Raw genomic sequence first — 27,231 nt, forward strand, 5'->3', positions numbered from 1 at the left:
TTTGAAGGTGTTACTTCCCTGTTCTGATGGTTGGAATTAAAGTTAGTCTTCGTGCTTTCCAAATGCTGAATCGCCATGTCACATTTATATGCTATACACCTTCTTGTAGTTGCATTCCCTCGAGTTACTTTTTGTACCTTTTCATTTGCAAGTTTTAGTCATTACTAGGAAAGCAATAGGCTAGAAGTTCAACTAGACCCCAAAATGGATGCAACGGACATGTTGCATGGAAATGTTAATGTAGTCCCATGGATTGAGTTAAGATTAGATTAGATTCCCTACAGTGTGGAAACAGGCCTTTCGGCCCAACCAGTCCACACTGACCCTCTGAAGAGTAATACAACCAGACCCACTTCCCTCTGACTAATGCATCCCGCACTATGGGCAATTTAGCATGGCCAATTCACCTGACCTGCACATCTTTGGACTGTGGGAGGAAACCGGAGCACCCGGAGGAAACCCATGCAGACACAGGGAGAATATGCAAATTCCACACAGTCAGTTGGCCAAGGCTGGAATCAAACCTGCGACCCTGGTGCTGTGAGGCAGCAGTGCTAACCACTGAGCCACCGTAAAAGAAAAAAGCAGCAATGGAATTATTCTGTCTACTTGTGGCTTCAGACCTGTTTGAGTGGACCTGGATCAGGCTGTGTGCCTGAGAGGCTGACGGGTTATCAGAGGCAGGCAAGAATGCAGATTCAAGCTACAATCAATGATTTCATTGCATGGCACAGCATATTCGAGGGGCTGAATGGTCTACTCCTGTTCCTCATTCTTATGTTCAAGTGGCACTTCAATGTAGCAGTCATCTTTTAAAGAGATGTGCACACTGACTGCAGGAAACAGGAAATGATTCTGAAAAAGGGCTCACCATGTGATGAGGTTCCTACATTCCCAGATTCCTTGTCAACATCCTTGTAAATCTTTTCTGAACCCTTTCAGGTTTCACAACACCCTTCCGAAAGGAAGGTGACCAGAATTGTGCACAATATTCCAAAAGTGGCCTAACCAATGTCCTGTACAGTCGCAACATGACCTCCCAACTCCTGTACTCAATACTCTGACCAATAAAGGAAAGCATACCAAACGCCTTCTTCACTATGCTATCTACCTGCGACTCTACTTTCAAGGAACTATGAACGTGCACTCCAAGGTCTCTTTGTTCAGAAACACTCCCCAGGACCTTACCATTAACCATAACCATATAAGTCCTGTTAAGATTTGCTTTTCCAAAATGCAACACCTTGCATTTATCTAAATTAAGCTCCACTTGCCACTCCTCAGCCCATTGGCCATCTGATCAAGAACCCGTTGTACTCTGAGATAACCTTCTTTGCTGTCCACTACACCTCCAATTTTGGTGTCATCTGCAAACGTACTAACTATACCTATCATGCTCACATCCAAATCATTTATATAAATGAGGAAAAGCAGTGGACACAGTATCGATCTATGTGGCACTCCACTGGTCACAGGCCTCCAGTCTGAAAAGCAACCCTCTGTCTTCTACCTTCGGGCCAGTTCTGTATCCAAATGGCTACTTCACCCTGTATTCCATGAGATCAAACCTGGCTTAACCAATCTCCCATGAGGGACCTTGTGCAGGCTTAATGAAGTCCATATAGATCACATCTATTGCTCCACCCTCAGCAATCCTCTTTATTACTTATTCAACAACCTCATTCAAGTTCATGAGATATGGGTTTCCATGCACAATCTAATCCTGAAGTGGAAGAAAAGGAGGTGTTGATAGGGCAAGAGATGATTCTCAGCTGTGGGTGACTGGCAAGGTAATGTTGCAAAGGGTTTCTTCATACTTATTCTCTTTTCCCCTTTTGCTTCCTGTTTCACATTGCACCCAGAAGATTATAAGATGCATGAGCAGAAGTAGGTCATTCAGCCCATCAATTCTGTTCTACCATTCAATGAGATCATGTTTGATTATCTACCCCACTTTCCTGCTTTTTCCTCATAACTGTTGATTCTCTTACTGATTAAAGACCTGTCTTTCTCAGTCTGGAATATACCAAATGTCTCAGGCTTGACAGTGCTCTGCAGTAAAGAGTTCCACAGATGCACTCTCATCTGAGAGAATAAACTTATCTTTATCTGTGTCTTTATGGGTGACACTTTATGCCAGACTATGACCTCTAGTCCTAGACTCTGTCACAAGGGAACAATCTCTCCAAATTTACCCTGTCAAGTTCCTTTAAAATCTTGTATATTTCAACAAGGTCACCTCGCATTCTTCTAAACTCCAATGATTACAGGTTCAACCCACTCTACCTCTTCCCATTAGGCAATTCTTCCATACCCAAGATCAGCCCAGTGAACCATCTTTGGACTGTCTCCAATACCAACATATCTTTCCTTGGGTAATGCATACAAAACTATTCACAGTATTCCAGTGGTGGTCTGACTGGTGCATTGTATTGGGTGAGCAAAACCTCCTTACTTTTATGCTCCATTTCCTTTGAAATAAAAGTTAACATTCCATTTGCCTTCCCAAAGAACTTGGATACTGGTTTTTTGTGATTCATGCATGAGGGCTCCCAAATCCTTCTGTTCTGTAGCTTTCTGCAGCCTTCCTCCATTTAAATAATATTTAGCTCTTCTATTCTTCCTGCCAAAATAATTAACCTCACACTTTCATCCACCATATTTTTGCGCACTCGCTTGACCTGTTATATATTCCTCTGCAGACACTTTGTGTTATCCTTGCCACTTGTTATCCCACACCTATTTTTGTGTCACCTGCAAACCTAATGGATAGTACATTTACTTATCACATTGATGTCATAAAATGCTCATCCAAGTACATTTTAAAAGTTGCTGCCCCTATTGCCTTCCCAGACAATGCATTCCAGATTCCCACCACCTTCTGGGAGGAAATAACTTTTCCTCAAATCCACTCTCAAACCTCCTGCTTTTCAACTTAAAATTTGTCCCCTTCTTATTGACCCTTCTACAAAGGGGAAATGCTGTATTCTACCAACCCTGTGAGTACAATTTTGTCATTTAAGAAACATTTAGACGGGTGCATGGACTGGGATGGGATAGGTATGGAGGGATGTGGACCCAATGCAAGTAAATGGGACTGGTTTAAATTGTGAAAACTGGGCAGTGTGGTTAAGTTGGGCTGAAGGACCTGCTTTCATGCTGTAGACATCTATGACTAATTAATTGTGTGCATTAACCATCAATACATGAACTTTATGTGAGAAGATTGTTGTCACAACACGGACTACAGAAGTGCAGGACTATCACAATCTGGCTGGTACATCAACCAAAAATCCCATAACTCATAGCGTGCATGCTGGGACATTACCACAACAGTATTGGTCTGTGTGCCATGGACATCACAATGTTGCTAGGGCTGTGTGATTGAGCAGAGAAATAGAACTGAACTGCACAGAAACTGAAAGCAATAAAAGTTGAAGTGGTTAACAATATATCATTAAAAGACAAATGTCACATTTACACGCACATTAAAGAGAAAAATACCCATATATTAATGGATCAAAGCAAGGATTTAGCAACCCAAAAAGAAATAAAAAGTGATTGACAGGATCAGGTAACTTGTGATGCAGGTCACGATCAAACCAATACCAAATTCCCATCAAGTAGTATGGAGTCCAGCAGATCATGAATGAAGAGGTAAACGCTATTGTCATTTTTATTGTTTTCTTGCGAGCTGATGATAAGGTATTGCTGGATCGGTTCAGCTTCATCTCTGTGAAATAAATATTTAGAGAAATTTAGCATCATCGAGTAATGTGGAGATCAGCAATGAACACTAAGTTGCATGATACAGCAAATAGGACACAGACATTTTCTATGGTTCTAAGGTAGCTTTGAGGAAGGACATTGCATAGTCCTGAGTGTAGGTCAACTAGAAAACAGCTGATCTCAATAAAATCAAGAAGTTGTACCTTCTTGTCTGTCCATTTATCTTCACAGACTGCTCTATTCTTGCCAAAATGTTTCAGTGACATTATCCACCTCCATCCCTAATCTTGCACACAATATAAGATTGTACAAAGGAAAGACAAAGAAAAATGGGATTTCTTGATACTGTATATTGGTCTTTCATTTCTGGGACTCTGAATTCCTGGAGTACAAGTGCTGCATAGTTTACAAGGATAATATGTCAAGAGGAGTGGATATTTCTAAGGTGGTAAAGTAAAACGAATGATAATACACAAGCTGCTGATTATATGCCCACTCCCCTGACAGGCAAGTCTACGAGAGCTCATAATTAATACAATTCTATTGTTTTGCAATGCATCCTTGACAAATATCAACCCCAGAATGATCACAGTGTTCTGGATATTTTCTACAGTAATTTTGTTGCATACTGTTTCAGGTATTTAGTCAATTCCGTTTTTATGTTATTACTGAATCCACTTTCATCAGTCTTTCAAGCAATGCATTCCAGATCATCATAACTCACCTCAAAAAAATTCCCTTTAACTTCTCTCTGCTTCTTTTGCCAATGATCTTATATCTTTGCCTATTTGTTATCAACTCTCTGCTAATAGAAATGACAGTCTTGATATTAATCCACACACTTTTACTCCAGTAGGTGGGAAAAGAATTGAGCGTGTGGTTAAATGAAAGCAATGATTGCACAGTCTATCCCCAATCCAAAGCTCTGCTCCATGACTTCTAGCTGTTAACAGGGCAATTGAGTGTCCAGCTGTGAACAGACAGGAGCCTCATAAACATATTTAAGTTGGGTTCTAATGACATGTTGAGGAGAGGACTGCAGTGCATGGTAGAAAAGGCAGCAATGGAAGGCCTGTGTTCATTGAAATCTCTCCCCAACCAACAGGCATTGAAGGGTCTTTGATGTCTTGGAGAAACAATAATAACTTTGACAACAGTAATGAGTAAGACTATCACACTGAGGAAATTCCATATCACTAGATTCTGTGGATCCTTCTGTGGTTGATGAGCCCAATCCGAGAGCAACATCTCCAACCATACATTTGGCAGGTATTTCCTGGAGGTGGAAGTGGTCCTTGGTTCTGAGATCACTGATATTCCTTTCACCAGTTCCTTTTCCCTACTTCCTCCTGCTGATGGATGTTCTCGAAGAATGATGTCCCTTCATACAGAAGCTTCCTACAAATCAGTTTCTTCTGCATGAGGGTCTCTAAGCTGTTGTATTGACATTACATTTGACGAGTTAAGCCTATCGAGAGTCTTTGAAGTACTTCCTTGGTCCTCCTTTCATTCGAGTCCATTCTTTGAACCAGGGAAAGATGATTTGCCTTGCCAGTTGGAACTAAGGCATCCTAAGCACATGGCCAGCCTAGAGGAGTTGGTTTCGGATGATCATGGCTTCTATGCTAATGTTAATGGCTGTTGATGTTAGGACGCCTGTCCTTCCATCTGATGTGGAGAATCTGTTTCAAAAAACATTTTGATGTCACCTTAAGGCCATCAATGCTATCACATTTCTGAGCCATGTAGAAAAATTGGAAGGATAACCAGCTTATCTATAAGGATGAAGAGGTGGTGGGGACAGAACTGTGAGATCTGGAAGTCCCTAGTTTTGGACCAGTACATAGGCAATGGTTTCTGACTTAATCGTTCCATTCTTTGAATAAGACCAGGAGAACGTTTCCACAGTCCTCTTTGGGATGCATTCCCCACACTCCACATGAGGAAGGAATTGGTCAAGGTACACAGCTCATTCCTGATGAAGAGCTTTTGCCCAAAACATTGATTTTCCTGCTCCTCGGATGCTGCCTGACCTGCTGTGCTTTTCCAGCACCACACTCTTATACCCTAAACATAGTTTGTTCCATCACAGCCTGGCTGGGAAACTGCACCCAGTGGGCCCATCTACTGGTGGTCTGAAAATCAAAGTCAAACACAATCTTGGAAGCTAATTGTCTGAAACTTCACGGATAACAAACAAAACAATTGAACTATCCATATTGCCTGTGAACTCAGGCACTTCAACATTGATATCACTTCCCTGGGGAGACTTGAAGAGCAGGTGAAGGGCAACCGAGGGAAGCAGGTGGTAATTGTATCTTCTTCTGGAGAGGAAAACCCAAGGATCAATCCAGGGCAGCAAATTGGATTCACTATCAAGAAAGAACTTGTTAACCTACTCTCTGAGCTCACTGTTAGCATCAACATCACCCTGTTATTCTCTGTTTACAACTTGCCAAGAACCAGCAGCCAATCCATGAGTGCTTATACTCCAACCCTTGATGCCATTGATGGAACAATCGTATCAGACACTCCAGATGACATAGACAAATTGCTAATCTCTTTAGAGTCCTCAAAGAAGGCGTTATTCCATCTGGACTTGGGCAGCTATGCTGTCACTGTGATGGTAAAAGTAACTACTTCCCATGATTTGTATTGCTTGTGGTTCCAGGCTGAAACAGTAAATGTAACATGGGTGTTACACTCTGCAGCTCACACAGAAGGAGATGGGTAACTGATAAATTATTTTCCAGGGCCAGAGATATGTATTATTTTTGAAAATTGAGGTTTCTGTCTTGGACTTCTGACTGATACAGGGAAGCATAGATTGTATGTACTTAGCAATCAGAATAGGCTAGTAGCATTTATGAACAGCAAGAGCTTCCAATCCCTCAGTGTTTGCCAGTTTACAATCAGACGTGTGTGATTCTCTGAAAGCTGCCGTGACTCCTCCTTACTGTGACAGTCAAATATCCCCATGGGTTTTTGCCCAGGAACCAAGCAAAGGAGATTACTACTGAATGACAAGGGTTATGTCTATATAACTGTAGCTCTTGTCATCTCTGCAAAACTCTTCGCCATGGATCTTGAGGAGCTAGATCAGTACTTGCTGATATCAATTATTGCGGGTTGATGCATCTGGTATTGTATCTTTTCTGCCAATGAGTGGGGAGTGTCGCCAAATATTAGGAGGTCTTATGTCACCATTGGGTAAAATCTCTGCCTCAGACGTAGAAGTCCCAGATTTGAGTCCCACTCCAGTATTTGATAGTCAAAGATGATGAGCTCCTAATACACTAAAGTAGGTTGATTATGAATATGCAAATCTTTCCACACATGTATGGCATGTAGTGACAGAAAGAGAGCGCGAATGTGATCTGGTTAACCATACTTAATTCAGAATGGTGTCCTTCAAGCAATAGCCTCTGGCTTCAGGTTAACAACTTCTTCCAAGAAATGATAATATAACCAAGCAAACTAAAGAAAAGCTAAGTTAATGTTCAAGTGACTTGACAAGTCCTCAGGCTCTTTGTCATATTCCATCATCCTGCACAACATAGTTCAACAAGAAGTATTGCAGGTTCTGGATGATGAAGTCTCATGACTCCACATCGAGTAAGATGAATGATGATCATGGAGAGAACGGAGATCTGACTACCCTCCTGCTAGAATGAATTGCTGTCTACAAGGTAAAAATTACTGCAATAACATTTATGTCCATGTACACCAACCTCAGGGCACAACTGTTTCCCTGACCACTCTAACCCCTCACACAATCATTGTCCCTTCATTGTATAAGTCTAAAATCATTCAACTTTTGAGATTCAAAACATCTCTTGATTCTGAATACCCATTAAACTAAACCCTTACTGTTAATTCTGGTATTCAGTCACTGGAAGCATATGAGTTGCAAAGTCAACACAAACTATTGTACTTCACCAGTCAAGGGATCAAAACAAAATGTGCTGACCCTGTATAATCTATTTATTTGTTTTGTATTCCTGCCACTTCAATGCATGCTGCTCAATAGCCTCAGCAGATCCAGTGGAAGGATACTGTGCCTCTGTCTTAGTTATGAGATGTTCTTGATTTTGGAGCCTGAGACACTTTGCTACCAACTCCAGCTATGACTGTTCAGGGGAAGTTTGGTTGAGCTGGAGTGGAGCCGCCATTTTGGATATTGTCTGAGAATGATAATGGATGAGACATGCTTTGGGAAGTGTCATCCATTCCCTCACCCATTTGGTCGTTGACCCTCCCAAATCACAGACAGTCCCATCTATCTGAATAATGGATGCAACTAATATGCTGGTATCTGCAGTTGTTTGAGTGGTACTGATGCCATGTGACAATATATGTTTGAGCCCTTCTGCGGAGTCATCATCCTCTCCTATCAGGGGCTCTTGCTGTTTTCATGATAGAAGAGAGAAGAAAGTGTTAGTATTAGCTGACAGAAGTTTGAACATGTCCATTTTCAGGTGAAAGACTTTAATGTATTGGTAATGTTCCACAGCCTACTGCTAGCTAGTTGTTATGTGGGAGATGTGAGTGTGAAAGATTAGTGCTGCCCCCTTTCTTTGCTGAATTGCCAGTCCTCACATGTAGCACTAGGTCCCCAGGAATGATTCTGTATAATGTTTACATTCCCATGGATGGAGTGCTCATGATGGATGTAAGAATCAGGCAATTGTAAAATAGGTGTACATCGCAAGCCTTGGATGATTGGGCTGTCATTTCTGGAAGTGTAATGACAATAAACGGAGATGACAGCAGTCAAAACTGATGAGGTGAGGCTTGGAGTTGCTGGCACTGATAGGAAGGAAACAGGAGATGAGTTTATAAAAGGAGGGTAGATAGGAGGATGTGCATTGAATCAGTTTCATTTATCCTAATGAAAGTGCTGTAGGGATGAGGAGTGAAAAGACATAGTGAGAGGGACTGTATTGCAGGAAAAAAAATAGCTGTGTTCTCACTTTTCCTAACCTGGTCAGGTCATTAGATGGCTTGGAACACTGAATCCAAGCCTTCAGGATGATATTCATGCTGTTCAACTTCTCTGACAGCTCCAAAAGAACTTCTTGTGGTTACAGTTGGTGTCCTTCATCCACTGACTGAGAACAACTCCTCCCCTCTGCTCCTGACTGTCCCCAGCAGCCAGACCATTATGTATCTGAAGATCTTTCTCTTCTTCTATTCATCCTTTAACTTCCTGGTTTATCTATTATAATGAAACCCAACAAACCTCCTCTATTTCCATCTGAGCCTCTTAAACAGATGAAGGGAAATTGCATAATGTGCATTTGCATTTGCATTAAGTCAACTTTTGTGCAGAACATGTGCAAAATCTGGAAGCAAAATGATAATGAGACAACTTTGTTAAAATTGGACATTTCTACCTGATCTTGATGTTGTACACTTCTTGCATGTTATTCCACACAACTCCCTAATCATTCTGTATTCATGTCTCCTCAGTAATATCATGTAGGAGAAAGTGAGGACTGCGGATGGTGGAGATCAGAGCTGAAAAATGTGTTGCTGGAAAAGTGCAGCAGGTCAGGCAGCATCCAAGGAGCAGGAGAATCGACGTTTCAGGCATAAGCCTTTCTTAATTCCTGAAGAAGGGCTTATGCCCGAAACGTCGATTCTCCTGCTCCTTGGTTGCTGCCTGACCTGCTGCGCTTTTCCAGCAACACATTTTTCAGATCAGTAATATCATGGCCAATATCTTTTTCCAACTTCTCATAATTTAGAACAGCTCTATCAAGTTTCCTTCTAACATCCTATGCTCCAAGGAGAATAATCCTAGTTTTTTTTTAGCTATACCACAACACCAAAGTTCATCATCTTTGGCCAAGTTGTCATAAATCTATTCTCCATCATCTCCAAGGCTTTTACATACTTTGTAGAATGTGGAGAATTGAACACAGTTGATGTCTAAACAATGATTTATAAAATTCCAGCATACCTTAACAGAACAAAATAAAAATTTATGAATCATTGGATCATGGAATACAGCCCTTTGTACCTGTGCTAACTCAAGGAAAATTACTTCATTAGTCCTATGTACTTATTCTCACTCATAATTCTGAAGTTTTGCTTTTATTTCAAGTATTTATCTAATTCTTGGTTTAAGTCCTTAGGTCTCCTTACTTGCTAAAATAAAAGTGATTTTGAATACATTCATCAAAACTACCCCTGCTCACTGTTGATCCAATCCATCTGCTTTTTAAACGCACCAAGGCTCAGCTACAGTTTTGCTTACTAATGAATAATTTTAATCCACTTGGACCTTTTAACTTAACTGGGGGAAGGCTAACTTCATTAAATAATTTTAAACATGCGAGGGGTTGGTTGGCTCAGTTGGCTGGATAGCTAGTTGGTGCTGCAGGACCCCAACAGCAGGGGTTTAATTCCGGCACTGTTTGAGGTTACTATGAAGGTCTCATTTTGTCAACCTTGCCCAAGGTGTGGTAACCCTCAGGTTAAACCACCACCAGTTGTCTCTCTTTAATGACTACTGCAATTTTATTTTTACACTTGATTGTACCTTGTTCTTTTCCATAGCTTTTCTAAACCAGATGTTTTTTGATTCAACCATTGCACTTTTTCTGAAACGTTGCTCAATTTGCCTTCCTTCATGCTCCAAAACTAAATCTAAGTACATCACATTCTTTCTGATTGGGATGAAAATATATTGATCAGAAAAATGTTCTCTGATACAGATTTTAGGAATTCTGTCCCTTTACTACCTTTTACACTATTACAATCCCAGTGTTTATTAGGGTTATAGAACTCAAGAATGCAATTTTTCTTTAAGTAAAAAGAAACATCCTCTATTCTGTTTGGTCTGTTGGACTAGTTTTCATTGCCTCGGGTGGTTAGAGAGGAAATTTAGGCTAGGTTTAAACCCGTTGTTTTGTCTCTCCTAGGTGGTCTCCTGGCACTGATTGGGATGGCGAGTGTTGGTTTTTTTATACATAAGACACTACCATCATGCAGGGCAGCCTGAATAGAATGATAAGCCTTTTCATTCCATCATTTTCTGTATGTCTGATAGAAATTTCTGTGATCAACACCATTATATTTAACGAGGTAAAAACAATGACTGCAGATGCTGGAAACCAGATTCTGGATCAGTGGTGCTGGAAGAGCACAGCAATTCAGGCAGCATCCGAAGACAGGCAAAATCGACGTTTCGGGCAAAAGCCCCTCATCAGGAATAAAGGCAGAGAGTCTGAAGCGTCTGCAGTCATTGTTTTTACCTCGTTGATTTTAACCCTACTGCGAATCCTCTTGCAAGGATGCCTGCCTTGAAGAAGTTTTCCTCCTCTCTCTACAAGAATCTCAGGGAGTCTCTCTCTCACTGCAACGCCCAGGTCATTTCCTCAGCCCTGAAGCTCTTCCTTCCCCACTGACCTATTGTACTCTATGCCATTCTCTCCCCACCCCCACCCTCCTCTAGCTTATCTCTCCACGCTTCAGGCTCTCTGCCTTTATTCCTGATGAAGGGCTTTTGCCTGAAACGTCGATTTTGCCTGTCTTCGGATGCTGCCTGAATTACTGTGCTCTTCCAGCACCACTGATCCAGATCCATTATATTTAAGCCTCATTTGAAGAAAACCAAATGTTTTATATTCTTTGTCTCATTATGCTGGTAGCACGTATTTACAGAATCTGCAGGAATGTGGAAAATGTTGCATTGATCTAAAAAAGAACTTACTGTCCCTCAACTTGCCGTGACCCTGCAAATTTGAGCAAGATCATGTGACATTGCATCACTTCCTGTGATGATGTATATTGTCTTATTAATATATCACAACCCATATACAGAGGAACCTCGATTATCCAAATATCAATTATCCAAATTTTAGATTATCCGAAGATCTCAAGGTCCCAACAGAAACATTACATCTTTTGTTTACAATGATTAAAAGTGAACTTAGGTTACTGAAATGCTGCTGAAAACAGTCCTGGACATCGTTGGTAGTCCAGGCACTGTCTGCAATTGACTGACCTCTCTCTTATGTCTGTGTGTATGTGTCCTATTTTGAGACTCACCCGCAAAGGCAGCAGCAGTCTTACTGTTGATGTCCAGTCCAGCTGCCCTGGGCGTGGGGGGGACCTGACGGGGGTGGAGGGGTGTGCAGACAGGGGGTGCGGGCAAGGCGGCCGGGTTGGATCGGGGATAGCGGAGTTGGACAGGGTTGTGGGGGAAGGGGTGGACGAGGACGAGGGCCAGGGGTGGAATTGGATGGGTTGGTTGGGGGAGGGGGAACAGGCGAGGGGCAGATGGGGGTAGGGGTGGATGGGGCTGGGGGGGGGGGTGGGGGTGGACGTGGCTGGGGACTGGATCACGGGGGCTCACGCACAGTGTGCTGCTGCCGAGTCTTGCTGTGTCTCGGCAGCAGACATTGCGCTGGTGGGGGATGAGGGGGTAGGCGTCAGCAATGCTGCAGGTCCTTTACACACAAGGGTATGTCTCTGCTCAGAAACAAACCCTGAGACAGAGAGAGAGGGAGCAATGCAGGCAGAGCGAAGAAAAAGGAAACTTCAGAAAACTCCAAGCCCCAGAGGAGAGGCATTGAATCAATTAACAGAATAATCAATTATCCGAATGAAATATTGCCTACCCATCTCTTTCGGATAATCGAGGCTCCTCTGCATTAAAGTGATGAACAACTTCTTTAATTTATTTACAGTAATTAATTTACTTTGAACTGATGTATTATATATTTTAATCCCAGAAATGTGATTGGCATTAAATAAATTACGCCTTTTTTTCTGAATTAGAAACATATAGGACTACTTCAATAGTCGGTGACTAGAAAGTTTTCTTAACATATTTGAAGCATACGGTTATCTTTTGGGTTCAGGATGCTTGTCACAGTGATGATTATTCTGGAATTGCAGATCAGCATGATGAACAGAGGGATAACAAATAGAAATCCAAAGGTGAAGAGGTTGTAAAGTTTCTGGTCCAGCTCTCCATGAAAGCTTTCAAGGGTCGCACATTGCGAGAAGGGGTACGGTTCTGAGTAATGGACCATTTTGAAGAGGAATAGCTACAAAAGAATAAGGAAAGAAAACACAAAGTCAAAATCAGTCATTAAAAAGAATACAGTGCAATTCCTGACATTTGTTTTCTGGTTATGGGCAAGATTTGTATTTATCATCTCTCCCCTAATTACTGCAGAATACGGTAACCCACCTTTTTGAACTTTTGACGTCAATGTGGTGAAGCTGCTCGCTTGTTTTATTCTGAGTAGCATGTCAAGCCACTTTGATCAAGCATATTGGTGTGGGGTTACAAGCAGGCAGATTTCTTTCTCCCGCTCTTAATTGGAGCAAGAAGGACATGGTGGCACTTTAACTATAATTCTCATGTCTCTATGACAAATAAAGCCAAGAATCTTATAAGATACTTGGTAGTACAGAACTTTAATATTGTTGACAAAGGATATATTTTGTCAATGCTTTTCATCTTGCACTCAACAGAAAAATGCATGAGAAATACCAAATTAAAGGGAAGACAGCATTTAAACTGTAGGTGGCGTTGGCAAGTAGTCTATGAATGTGAGAGGTATTGTCATGTGTAATGCATCAATTAATGATGATGCACAGTTAACTGCCAAACTTTGCTTATTCAGTTAACAGCCAAATTTTATTTTAAATCTTAGACAAACATGTTAAGTTTGATTTTGTAAGCATTGCCCTGAGAAATGAACCACAGAATGGCTGTCACCTTTTTTTTTTGCATTGAAACAGGCACAGTGTGTGTACACTTCCTTCCTGTATGCAAAGATCTGAGACCTGTGTATTAAGCTTCCAGTACCCTCAAGTGCATCATCTAGCAAAGCTATTCACGTGTTCGCACGATTTAATATATCTGTTCGCAACTTCCATGCTATGAAGTCTGTTTCTACCCTCTGTATTTTAAAATTACTTTTACATTAGATTAGATTTGATTCCCTACAATGTGGAAACAGGCTCTTCAGCCCAACAAGTCCACACCAACCCTCCGAAGAGTAACCCACCCAGGCCCATTTCCCTCTGACTAATGCACCTAACACTATGGGCAATTTAGCCTGGCCAATTCACCTAACCTGCACCCGGATGAAACCCACGCAGACACAGGGAGAATGTGCAAACTTCCACACAGACAGACAGTCACCCGAGGCTGGAATCGAATCTGGACCCTGGTGCTGTGAGGCAGCAGTGCTAACCACTGAGCCACCATGCCACCCCATTCCAAGTTTCATGTCAACTGCACAACATTAAAAGCATATCCTGCATAACCAAATCCAGGTGCAAATATTTGACCCCACTGTATTATTTCCATTTCTCTGAAAAACAACCATTCACCACTTTGAGCCAAATTTCATTTCCTGTCTCGGTCTCTTTAATCCAATGGCGATAATTTTGCTAATGCGTTTGTCATGAAAAGTTGAAGTCAATTAAGTTCTGACCTGAACAACCTGGTATTTCAAGTTCAACTGCAATGCCTTCATTGAGTAGGAGAGATTTTGAGGGGACAGGGCAACAAGCTTTAGTGGAGCTGTACTTCAGCAGGACCAAATGTTTTCAGATAAGGATAAAGGATTGTAAAATCTGGGAGGAAAGATAAAGGGAGTATATGTTGAATTCATAAGCATATCTTCACCACAACAACTGTAAAGCTCTATCTTGGTGGGTGGAGACAAAATGCCATGTTACAATGCCTCTTCAGAAGTTTGGTGCAGGCTCGATGGGCTGACTGGTCTCTATCTGCACTGTGGGGTTCTATGATGATTCCAGGTTTTTGCAGAAATGGAAGAGATCACAAAGATAGGGAAGGGAGATACCAAATGAGAGATTTAAATACAAATGTTAGAAATTTTCATTCACACATCTGGGGACAGGTAATCAATTAAAGTCACTGAGCACAGGGTGATGAACAAACATGGCTTGGTGTAAATTAGGATATGAACAGCAGCAATTTGGATGACCTTAAGTTTGCAAAGGGTCAAAGATGGGTGGAAAGCTATGAAACGTGCAGTCTCAAAAAAAAAAACAAGCACAGAAAATAGGTAGCAGCAGATGGGCTAAGACAGAGACAGCAACATTTTGGAATTGGAAATAGGTGCTCTTTGAAATCTAAAAAGAAATGGAGTTAGAAGTTAAACTCTGTCAAATAGGATGCTCAGGTTGCAAGGAGTATGGTTTGGCTTCAGATGAGAGATAGAGTTGGAACAGAATTGTGACAAGAGCTGAGGAAAGGCTAGGCAATCTTCCCAACATTTAATTGGAGACAAATTAGGGTAATCAGGACTGGAAAAACAATTCGCAGACCAGAGGTAATGGAGGAACCACTGGGATAGAGGTGGTGATAAGGTAGCACAGACTGTATCATTTCCCAAAAACATAGCATTATCGAGAAAACATCTTTCTCATTTGATTCCTTAATGACGCTACAAGATTATGCAGCAAGTTGCTGAAAACATAGGAGGCACAGGTTTTGTTATATTTATTACATAGATCCCAGACCAGAGAAGCAGTGTAACTTTAAGATGGTTAGATGACTTCACACCATGTTACATTCCAGCTTCACTTCGAGGGATTGCAGTTTGATAGTAACCTGCTTGCAGTTAGTATATGTTTGGTCTTATATAGCCTGTAAGAACAGAACCCAGAAACGTGTAAGTCTGAGATCTCATAACAGTGTAAATAGATAGTTTTTTTTTCATAAAGTCAAGATGGCTGTCTCAACAAGAACCCAGTCTTCATGACAAGGGCTAACACATAGGGAACATTCAGTCCGTATCATATTGAGACTGGTGTTTTACCTAGAAATCACAGTATCTTTGCTGAGTTAGCTGAAATAAGCTGATTTCAATGCTAGACTTGGTGGCAGTAGTACATAATCATTACCAACATTATGAAAGGAAAAAGACATATTAAAACAATTTTTATTTTGTTGTCTCAACTGTTATATAGAGTTGAGGCCATATGTTTTCTTTCTGAAAACAACTTAAATCACTATAAGTAACTTGTGATTCATTGTATTTTGAAACAGAATTGTTTCCTTTTTCCAATTATCTCACTTAGGTATTTGTGAATGGGTCTATTCATGAACTTGACATTGATCACAATGCTTCCGCTGATACCAATTAAAGTCCAGGGGAGCTCCCTACCTAACACCATTGTGGCAGAACCTTTGGCACATGGAATTGTAAAGAGACTGACCATCGAATTCTAATGAAAGGTCATCAAACTGAAATGTTAACTCTGTTCCTTTCTCTCTGCTGATAACTACCAGACATGTTTAGTAATTCCAGCAGTTTGTGTTTATTATAAAAATGGGGTATTTGTGCCAACTGTCCATACCATTGTTTATTCTCCACACAAGCCTCCTCCTATCCCTCTTCATCTAACCCAGAGATACCCTTTAATTCTTTCTCCCACATGTAATTATCTTGCTCACCTTTCAATGCTGAGAGTGTAGTGCTGAAAAAGCACAGCAGGTCAGGTAGCATCAGAAAGGTTCCTGCTGAAGGGCTTATGCCTGAAACGTCGATTCTCCTGCTCCTCGGATGCTGCCTGACCTGCTGTGCTTTTCCAGCACTACACTCTCAACTCTGATCTCCAGCATCTGCAATCCTCACTTTCTCCATCTTTCAATACACTAATACTAATCATCTCCAAATTCCATATCCTAACCATCTTTGAGTAAGGAGGATTCTTCTGAATTACCAGTCGAGTTGATTGCAGACAACCTTATATTTTGGACAGCTTCTCGACAAGTGAAAATGATCAAACCCTTTTTTCACGTTAATCAGATTAGTTCTTAGTCTTCTCTTTTCTAGACAAGGGGCAAAGCATTTTCAGTCTATCCTTCCTGTTCTGATGCTATCCTTATAAATTTGTTTATACCATCTGCATTGCCTCAATGCTTATGATATGCAAATCAGAACTGTGCCAGCTACTACAAGTGCGGTATAATCTAGTTTCTGAATAACTTCTCTGCTTTGTCATTCTATCCCTCCAGAAATTAAGCTTGCGATTTGATTATATTTTGCATGGGCTTATAAATCAATACTGATGTTAAAAAAGCCGTACCACATCTCGAACCCATTCAGATTATTTTGCTTGAAGAAATATGTGATCTCTTTATTCCTTCTACTGAAAAGGATTGCTTCACACTTATCTACGTTAAATTACTTCTGAACAAGCAAACCTGGAGTAGGACTAGCCTCTCAGTCCCTCAAGCCTGCTCCACCATTCAATAAGATCAAGGTTAATCTGGTCATTCCACACTCCCACTCACCCTTATACTTCTTGTGAATCGATCTACCTTAAGTGTTCAGAGATCCTGCTTCCATAATGGTTTCAGATGGGATTCCAAATAGTCATGACTTTCTATAAGAAAAAAAACTCTTTACTCTTAAATTTGTTTCCCCTTATTTTTGAAATCCTAGTCCTCCACGGGAAAATATATATTCCACCTGTATCTCATCAAGATTCCTTAGAACCTTACATGTTTCAATCAAATTATGCCTTGTTTTTCGAAATTCTAAGGAGAAAGTGAGGCCTGCAGATGCTGGAGATCAGAGCTGAAAATGTGTTGCTGGAAAAGCGCAGCAGGTCAGGCAGCATCCAGGGAACAGGAGAATCGACGTTTTGGGCATGAGCCCTTCTCAGGAAATACTCAGGAAGAAGGGCTTATGCCCGAAACGTCGATTCTCCTGTTCCCTGGATGCTGCCTGACCTGCTGCGCTTTTCCAGCAACACATTTTCAGCTTTCGAAATTCTAATGAATACAAGCTTGTGATCTGTTCAGCCATTCCTAATAAAACAACCAGACCAGTTCCAGTAATAGTTTTGTACTTAATTTGTATTCCAATTACATTAGTTTGCTATTCTACAAGTTTATTAATGATTTCTTGTAGTTTCTTGAAGTCTTCCTCCCTATTAACTGTACTCCCAGTTTATGATCATTTACTAATTTTGAAACTGCGTTCTGATTTTCAAGCTCAAATTGCTTAAATAAATTGGAAATAACAGTAAACACAGCTGGTCCTCTAACTCCACTTGTTTTGACTTTAGTCATGAATCGACTGTTTGGAACAGGTCACTAGAACTTTTGAGAATCTGCACACATGTCACATACTGCATCATCATTGTTCTACTCATTAGGTTACCCACTAAAGAGTTCAATATGCTGTTATTTTCCCAGTGAATCAACAAAACATATCTGTTTAAAGAGCTGTCAAAACTTTGAATCAGTCTTACATACTGCATTAAGCTTGTCCTTCTCAGAAGCAAAATACAGTGGATGATGGAAATCTGAAAGTATTTGGAAATACTCAGCAGGTCCAACAGTATCTGTAGAAAGCAACAGAGTTAATGGAGTGAAGAGCTTTATAGTGGTGAGCTCTGAGATGGGAGGGCTGTCATTGTAGGCAGGGGTATGTGGAGAGGATCCTTGACAGGATAGGTCAATGATGCACTGTCCTAGACTGGGAGGTTTCCCTTGAGCAACCCGGAGGCACATTGCCAGCTGTTGTACAGAGGTCATCAGGGAGTTTGCGTACTTGAGGGTGTAGTTAGGATTTTACAGTACCACTAACATTTTACCAGAAGCAGCATGGGCTCTCCACTGTGGAGGCTGTCATCTCCAGGTAGGCAACAGGTTGGGGGGTGGTGGTGAGGGGCCGGGCGGGTAGGGGTGTGTGCAGTGAGGGCTGCTATAAAGATAGACCACAAGTGTGACCCAAATGGTTCTGCAGTAGGCATTTCACTTCCTCTTAATCCAGTTATGTTGCTGGTCTACATTCCCCCCCGCCCCCCCCAGGATGTTGATGGTGTGGATTCAACATTGAGGTAGTTTTATTGCTTCTTGGAGATAGTTGTTGCCTGGCACTTGCCTTGCAGCATAAATGTTTCTTGGCGATTCTGAATATTGCCTGGGTCTGCTGCATGGTTGTGTTTGTGGATCTTGGAAGGATATAGAAACAGGCTGCTTGGAGACCCAGGCATTCCAAAAAGACCACTCCCTCCGTGACTCCCTCATCAGGTCCACACCCCCCACCAACCCAACCTCCACTCCCGGCACCTTCCCCTGCAACTGCAAGAAATGCAAAACTTGCGCCCACACCTCCCCCCTTACTTCCCTCCAAGGCCCCAAGGGATACTTCCATATCCACCACAAATTCACCTGCACCTCCACACACCATTTATTACATCCACTGCACCCGACGTGGCCTCCTCTATATTGGGGAGACAGGCCGCCTACTTGCGGAACGTTTCAGAGAACACCTCTGGGACACCCGGACCAACCAACCCAACCACCCCGTGGCTCAACACTTCAACTCCACCAAGGACATGCAGTCCTTGGACTCCTTCATTGCCAGACCATAGCAACACGATGGTTGAAGGAAGACCGCCTCATCTTCCGTCTAGGAACCCTCCAACCACAAGGGATGAACTCAGATTTCTCCAGTTTCCTCATTTCCCCTCCCCCCACCTTGTCTCAGTCAAATCCCTCAAACTCAGCACCACTTTCCTAACCTGCAATCATCTTCCTGACCTCTCTGCCCCCACCCCCACTCCGGCCTATCACCCTCACCTTGACCTCCTTCCACCTATTGCATTTCCAATGCCCCTCCCCCAAGTCCCTCCTCTCTACCTTTTATCCTATACCGCTGGACACACTTTCCTCATTCCTGAAGAAGGGCTCATGCCCGAAACATCGATTCTCCTGTTCCTTGGATGCTGCCTGACCTGCTGCACTTTTCCAGCAACACATTTTCAGCTCTGATCTCCAGCCCTCACTTTTTCCTCTTACTTATACATTAGATTTAATAGATTTCATCAAACATAATCCCTGATGAAATCTGTTAGTTATATTTTCATTTTTGAAATGTTTTCCCATTACATCTTTAAAACAGATTCCATCATCGCTCCGACCAGTGATTTGAAATTAAAGGGACTTATACAAGAGGGTGTCATAGGGGTGTGGGTTGCTCTTCGGAGGGTTGGTGTGGACTTGTTGGGCTGAAAGGCCTGTTTCCACACTGTACGGAATCTAATCTAAAAACTTGCTTTTAAATACAGGAATTACACCAGCTGCCTGCCACTCCTTTTACATATTTACAGTGCCTCAATTATCTCTCCCTTTCCTTAATATCAGTAAATACATTCCATCCAGCACGATGGATTTATCCTTTTGAAGTTTGATAATGTTATTAATTTTCTTTCCCCTTTCTACTAGCACTGTACCATTCACAATCATTTCCCTAAGCAAGTTTGGAATGGTAAAATAATGGCTTTTCAGGAAATTCCCATATCTTAAGATTTTTATAATTAACCGATTGGAGTGTGTTTGATGTGAGAAATTGTCTATTATAATAGATCTGAGTAATCTAGCATAAGTAATTCAGTTGTATGTAGTAATCTGTATTTCACTGCATTTGTGAAGGGACAGAGAACTGTACTCGGTCAAAGTTATAAAAGCCTAACTCCTGGGCTAGCTGGAAGGTCAATGAATGGTCCAGATTCATTTCATAGTCTGTGCTATTAGGTGATTTGCGATTGTTGAGCTTGAGGCCTTACTACTGGCATAGGTTTCCAGGATTAACAATATGAAATCACCCAAGGATGCTTTTCTGGATATAACCTGTTACCTGTGCTGGTGCATGTGTAGATGAGGGTGAATCAGTCGAGTGTGATCCCTAGCTATACACATAAATAAGTATTGTGTGTGTGTAATGTAACATACAGCTTTTCATGAAATTTCAATCAAGAAATGTAGTCAATAATCTCAGTACAGTACAGTAGAACATTAGAGGGAAAATAAACAAATAAGGTAAGATGATGTATAGATATAGGCGAGGCACTGTGGATGTTATAATAGACTTAATCTGACTGACTGTTTTCAGCAATTTGATGATAATTACCAAATATAAAAGCCAGAGTTAAATCTTAAGCATACAAAAGTTAACTTCAGAAACAGCTGATAATATTTATACTACAACAACAGAGCTTAAATTGTCCATGATGTTTTATAACATTCCATACAGTAATGATTATTAAAAACATGCAAATTAGTATAGAATTCACACCTGAGGTAAAGCCAAGACCACGCTGAAGAACCAAGCTATCGTGATCATACACTTCCCAGTGTTGACACATCCAGTTGCACTTTTCAAGGGTTTAGTAATCGCCAGACATCGATCCACACTGATCACCACTACCATGAAGGCAGGGCAGTACATGGAGAAGAGTTTGAAAAAGTTTAGGACCTTACAAAGGAATTCACCACCATACCATTGGACTGTGATGTTCCAGGTGCCATCCATTGGCATAACAATCAGAGTCTGCAGCAAGTTGGCTGCTATGAGGTTCTTGAGTAGTAACTTGAGCCGTGATCCCTTTTTCTGATGCTGTTTGGTTAGCTTCACCAGGAAATGTATGTTGCCTGCAATGGAGAGGATCATGAGGAAAAAGGTGATGGCCACTCTAATCACACCTGAAATGGTCAGTGTTGGTAATTGTAAGGAATGGTTGAACATGTCTGCTGCCATGCTGTCATTGAGAGGAAAGAAAAAATCTTCTCTGAATTCCACGTAGCTTCCTGCAGTGTCATTCTTCTGGGAGATGAAAGCCATGGTCTTAGGAGCAGGAAAATGAATCTTACTATGACCAACTGTTAGGTTCCTGTTTCTTCCTCTGTGCCTGCAACAATCTGGCAAGGTTGAAATTCAAGCACAGGTAAGTATGATCTGTCACTAATGTTTATGAAATACTGATAATGATCAGAGCATTTAATCCGTCCACGAAAGTGTGCAGCACATTTGACTTTATTTGCTTGCAGTACTGATTTGGTCCTCACAGTAAAATATGTTTCTGCCTCAGTTCATTATTTTAAATTTGATCCTATTAGTCTATCTCCAAAATGTAAGTCTGCTTTTAGTTTTATTGATAATAGCTGAAGTCAACAACTACGCACTCTCAATTCAACACGCAATATTCAAAATATTGACAAGATATGTACTATCATGGAAAAGGATAGGAATAGAGCATATTTTGTTTAAAAAATGTATTCGGAAATCAGTTTAATTAAAAGCAAATAAAATTCAGTTCTTCATTCATTTATATGCTCCTATTTCCAGAACAAATAAAATAGCTGAGAAATAATTTTATGATTTTTGGGCCAGACTCTTGTGTCAAAATGGGAAGTAGTGAGTCAGACCATTTGAGGCTGCTGAAAAGTGAACCTTTCTCCTACTTTTACTCCTGTCATAGTTGGTCTGAGAGAGATTTGCAAGGAGAGGTCAGGGTCATGTGAGCTGGGGTGCAATGGGAGAGATAGGCTGTTAAGGCTGAAGTGTGTGGATTCTTCTCAGGATGAGGAACAGCAAAGGTCCGTCGCAGTTCCGACTAGGGTTTTGTATAACTGCAGCATAACATCTGCATCCCTATACTGCAGCCCTTTAGATATGAGGACCAGCATTCAATCAGCCTTCTCGATTATTTTCTGCACCTATTTGTGGCATTTTAAAGAGCGATGCTCCTGAATCCCCAAATCTTTTTGAATATCCACTGTAATTAATTTTATGCATTTAAAAAAATATCCTGCTCTATGCTTTTTCAGTCTGAAATGTTATGAGAATACAGGGTGACTTGGACAGGCGAGGTGAGTGGACGGATGCATGGCAGATGCAGTTTAATGTGGATAAATGTTTGGTGGCAAGAACAGGAAGGCAGATTACTATCTAAATGGGAGTCAAGTTAGGTAAAGGGGAAGTACAACGAGATCTAGGTGTTCTTGTACATCAGTCAATGAAAGCAAGCATGCAGGTACAGCAGGCAGTGAAGAAAGCTAATGGCATGCTAATGGCCATTATAATAAGAGGAATTGAGTATAGAAGCAAGGAGGTCCTTCTGCAGCTGTACCGGGCCGTGGTGATATCGCATCTGGAGTATTGTGTGCAGTTTTGGTCTCTAAATTTGAGGAAGGACATTCTGGCTATTTAGGGAGTGCAGTGTAGGTTCACGAGGTCAAGTCCCAGAATGGTAGGACTATTATATGTTGAAAGATTGGAGTGACTGGGCTTGTCTACACTTGAGGTTAGAAGGATGAGAGGGGATCTGTTTGAGACGTAAAAGATTATTAAAGGATTGGACACTCTGGAGGCAGGAAGCATGTTTCTGCTGATGGGTGAGTCCAGAACCAGAGGACACCGTTTAAAAATAAGGGGTGGGCCATTTAGAACAGAGTTGAGGAGAACTTTCTTCACCGAGAGGGTGGTAGATATATGGAATGCTCTCTCTAGAAGGCAGTGGAGGCCAAGTCACTGGATACTTTCAAGAAAGAGATGGATAGAGCTCTTAAAGATAGTGGAATCAAGGGTTTATGGGGATAAGGCAGGAACACGATACTGATTGTCCATGATCATAATGAATGGTGGTGCTGGCTCGAAGGGCTGAATGGCCTACTCCTCTACCTATTGTCTATTGAAATAGAAAACTTCACACTTGCATATTTTAAAATCCATCTGCCACAGTTTTTCCTATTCACCAAGACGATCAATATCCTGTTGTAATTTGATGCTGTTATTAACACTGTCTACAATGCTGCCCAAGTTTGTGTCATCAACAAATTTGGATATTTGACTCTTTATGCCATCATCTAAGTTGTTAAGGAATATTGTGAATAATTGATGTTCCAAGACAGATCCATGCGGGCTACCATTAGCCACATCCTGACAATTTGAAAACTTAGGAGAAAGTGAGGACTGCAGATGCTGGAGATCAGAGCTGAAAATGTGTTGCTGGAAAAGCGCAGCAGGTCAGGCAGCATCCAAGGAGTAGGAGAATCGACGTTTTGGGCATGAGCCCTTCTTCAAGGGCAATTTGAAAACTTACCCATTATTCAAACTGTGTTGCCTGTCACTCAACCAATTTCCAATCCATGTCAGTAATTTTCCCTCATTTCCATGGACTTCCATCTTAGCTAATAGTCTCTTGTGTGAGACTTTATCATAAGACTTCTCAAAGTCCATTTAAACAAAATCTATCGACCACCTTTGTAACCTCTTCAAAAACCTCTGAAGTTTTTTTCAGGCATGATCTACCCTTCATGAATTCATGCTGATGCTCTCAGATAAACTGATTTTTTTCTAGTGAATCACACTAGTCAAGCTATTTTTTATTTAGTCTCCAACAATTTCCTCACCACGGACATCCCATGAGATTATATGGTTCGCTAAAGTTGCCTCTCTAAAGGTCAACGTATACAAGCCCAACCTTGTACTCATAAGAAATCCCTTCATAGCTCCAACCTGGTGAACCTTCTCTGGACTACCTCTAATGACAGTATACTTTTCCTTGGATAAGGGGACTATTAGTCTCTGTTGCTATGCAAAAAACACAGCAGTCAGTTTGTACATAGTAAGTTCCAAAAGAAAACACATGGGACAAATCACCAGCTAATCTGTCTTGATGATGTTGGTTAAGACATCAGTATTAGCTAGGGACACTTGGGTAACCCAGCTCTCTGCAAACAGCAGAATTTCTTAGTTTAACTGAGATGACAGTTCTCAACAGAAAGATGGCACTGCAAGCAATCCAACTCTATTGAAGAATTAATCTATGTGATTGAATGAAAAGAGTGGTCACAAATGAATGACAGAGTGATTCATAATTGTACATGTTAAAAAGCAAGAATTCATTCTGCTTAATCTGTGAGCTCTTACTTTAACCTTTCAAATTGCAACATTTTTATGACCAGTTGATGAGGGGTAAATCAACTCCTCTCTTTATACTCCTTTAGATTGTTGGTTTCACCAAATATTTTTCATTTCTTTTTAGCACACAGCTATCATACTTCATGTCAATTTTAACTAGTTGAGTTGTTTTTAAGAAGATACTTACATGGCTTTTCTGAGTGGAAGGAAGGGAAATTTTATTACTTATAAGCCCCAAGGGAAATGATAAACGTGACAGCAAGTATATATACAAACACACGTACAAAGTTGAAAGAGGGGAGATTGTCTCATTCAGGAAGATAAAGAATACGCAATTTAAAAAGTTCTCCCAGTCCTTGAGTTTTTACAGTTGGTTCTTTAGTTGATAACTTGTATCCTCAGCACTAGTAAAGAATTTCTAGAATCCTCAAGTTGTTGGTGAATGGACATTTCTTTGATCAAATCTCCCCATTTCTGTGATAATCCGCTCAATATATAATAAACATTTTTATTTGTTCCAGGACTTAACAGTGCCAATGTTCTATGATATAGATTTATTCTTCAGAATTATTGTCCAACATCTCTCAAGCAATGATTTTTCTAGGCTTACCTTCCAGCAAAAACCTTGCAGCTGAAGTGCTTCAGCCTCTTGCAGTTAAGGTAATGCTTAGCCCACCATAGTAGCCTTCTGTTTCCTTTTTGTAATATCCTCCACCGTATTTGCATCCATTACTTGAGCTTTGATCTTTCTGCTGGCCTTTTTAAAAGTATTTGTTTCTTTTCATTATTGAAGGCTTGCAGGCTGGAACTGCATTTCAATATAGTATATGGCTCTGTCAATTCCCCTAGTAATACTATTCAGTTCTTTTAGATTTTAGATTAGATTAGATTTTTAGATTAGATTCTAATCTAATCTAAAATCTAAAAAAAAAATCTTGATTAGCATCTCAGAGCTCCTGCAAATACCAATTAGTTTTCTTAATGATAGCATTACCTTTTTTTAGCAGCGATGGTCCTACTGCAGGATCTGTTGTTTCTAAGACTACCATATGTCTGATGAGACTATTTTTCTATTGGCCATATTCACAAATGCCTCAGTATAATCACTTCTTCCTCTTGTATTAAACACATTACAATAATATGTTACATTAGTTTCAGCTTCACATTCATATCTTGAATTTCTGTTTGAGGGTATAATACAGCTTGTAGCACTTCTTCCCATTTCTATTAACTGAACCATTTCTCTTATTTGTTCAGATTTCTTGTTCAGCTCAGTGGCAGTCTCATAATTTTGGCATTGAGATTGAAGAATTATCAATCTTGCCACAAATTTCCCTTCATGTCCATAGTAGCAGTTTATGGCACCATTATGAACCCAGCTGGAAATATCCTGTATAAAGCTATGGAAGTAAGTCTTAACTTTTCAAACATCTGCTGTTTTCCTTATGTTGTACTTTCAAATATCATTGCCACTAGAATATGTTATTCAGGTTTGGAAAGTTCGCTGCGGTCAATCCTCCTTTCATTAAACATAGTCTAGTGCCTGACTAATTATGAGTGGTGGAGGACAAACCATTGGTTGGTCTAAGCAGACGAGGCAGTTAAAATACATAACAAGGTAGTTTAGTGCTTAGCAAGTTAATGTAAACTGTACTGATAGCTAGCATGCACTAAACTACCTTGTTATGTATGGTAACTGCCTCTTCTGCCTTATGCTATGCATAATTACTAAGAAATCTCAGAGGCTGTTCAGATTATAATGTGTTTCCTATGGGTGCTCATTCAGAACTCAATTGTTTCAATCCAATGACAGTGCAATATTAGCAGATTGGATGAAGCTCAATATATCTCAACAACTACTATTTCAGAACCATTAACTTGTTTGAAAAGTGAACCATCATGATGGTTCTCATTAGGATCATTCCAATCAAGCATTATCTGATGATTGTTCTGTAATGAGACAAGGTTCCTCAATTCCTCTGAGTAACTCACTCAGCTGTTCAGAGAGTATATGATTGAAGTTGGTCTGCTGACTCTCAAATGACTCATCTATTCCTGTTGAGGTCCCTTATCCACATTTATTGGCCTTGGCCCAGTGGAACAGCCATCATGCATGGTGATATGTATTGTAGTTAGTAACATGCTCCATATAATGTAGTCTTGATATAAATTACTTCTCTGGCTCCTTTGTTGTACATTGCAGCCATAATAAAAACAATAAATCATACCAACAATATTGAGTTTTGAGAGGTGAGTCCTGTTTGTTTACTCCCTTTCCTTTCTGGTCTTGACATTGTTTGAAAGTAGTTTTCTCCTTTTGCCCATGGAACATCTAATTTTACTCTTTGCGTCTTCCTCCCTCTCCATACAGATATTCCTTCACTAAGCCTTCAGGCTTATTCTCATTTCCTAAATGACACTTGCCTGAGGTTTGTTTTTGGAGTGCTAAATTGCTGTTGCTATGGTTGCTGCTGTTATTTGTTTTTCAGCTACTAAATCACTATCTGTGTTTCTTAAGTGTTTATCTCGTTTCTCAAAAATGCTCTTTCCTTCTTCAGTCATATGAATTACATCATTGCCACCATGTTAGGTTTTCAGATACCACTCTGACAGACTGATATTCTTGTTTGGATAGTTTATTGCCACCAATCCTCTCCTCCTGCATTCAGTCTAGGGCCAAGGGAAGTTTACCCAATGCTGCCAAATTCTGACCCTGAAAGAATCAGTTAGAGGTTAGGAAATGGAGGCATCTTTAAGGACCCTGCTTTCTACATGA

The 27,231-nt window shown here is 40.7% G+C and overlaps 1 protein-coding gene across 1 annotated transcript; it reads right to left on the reverse strand.

The window, feature by feature from the left end:
- Positions 1-3,488: 3,488 nt before the first annotated feature.
- On the reverse strand, positions 3,489-21,374 carry LOC122539494 (gonadotropin-releasing hormone receptor-like). The gene is made up of 3 exons (XM_043674415.2): positions 20,829-21,374; positions 12,584-12,791; positions 3,489-3,733 (listed from the first exon to the last, which is right to left on the reverse strand). Exons 1-3 carry the CDS (start codon positions 21,372-21,374, stop codon positions 3,489-3,491), a joined length of 999 nt encoding a protein of 332 aa, XP_043530350.2.
- Positions 21,375-27,231: the final 5,857 nt, after the last annotated feature.

The sequence above is a fragment of the Chiloscyllium plagiosum genome, unplaced genomic scaffold (assembly GCF_037043375.1).
Source record: "Chiloscyllium plagiosum isolate Xiang-an unplaced genomic scaffold, Cpla_swu_hap1 HiC_scaffold_2, whole genome shotgun sequence".
Classification (NCBI taxonomy): domain Eukaryota; kingdom Metazoa; phylum Chordata; class Chondrichthyes; order Orectolobiformes; family Hemiscylliidae; genus Chiloscyllium; species Chiloscyllium plagiosum.

What these genes read in the sequence shown, in the direction of transcription:
- LOC122539494 (XM_043674415.2), bottom strand. Translation starts at nt 21,374, where the DNA reads ATGGCTTTCATCTCCCAGAAGAATGACACTGCAGGAAGCTACGTGGAA. An exon ending in TGGTCTTGGCTTTACCTCAG is followed by an intron (nt 12,792 to 20,828) that starts GTGTGAATTCTA and finishes ATTCTTTTGTAG; the next exon opens with CTATTCCTCTTCAAAATGGT. An exon ending in CCTGAACCCAAAAGATAACC is followed by an intron (nt 3,734 to 12,583) that starts GTATGCTTCAAA and finishes TTTATTTCACAG; the next exon opens with AGATGAAGCTGAACCGATCC.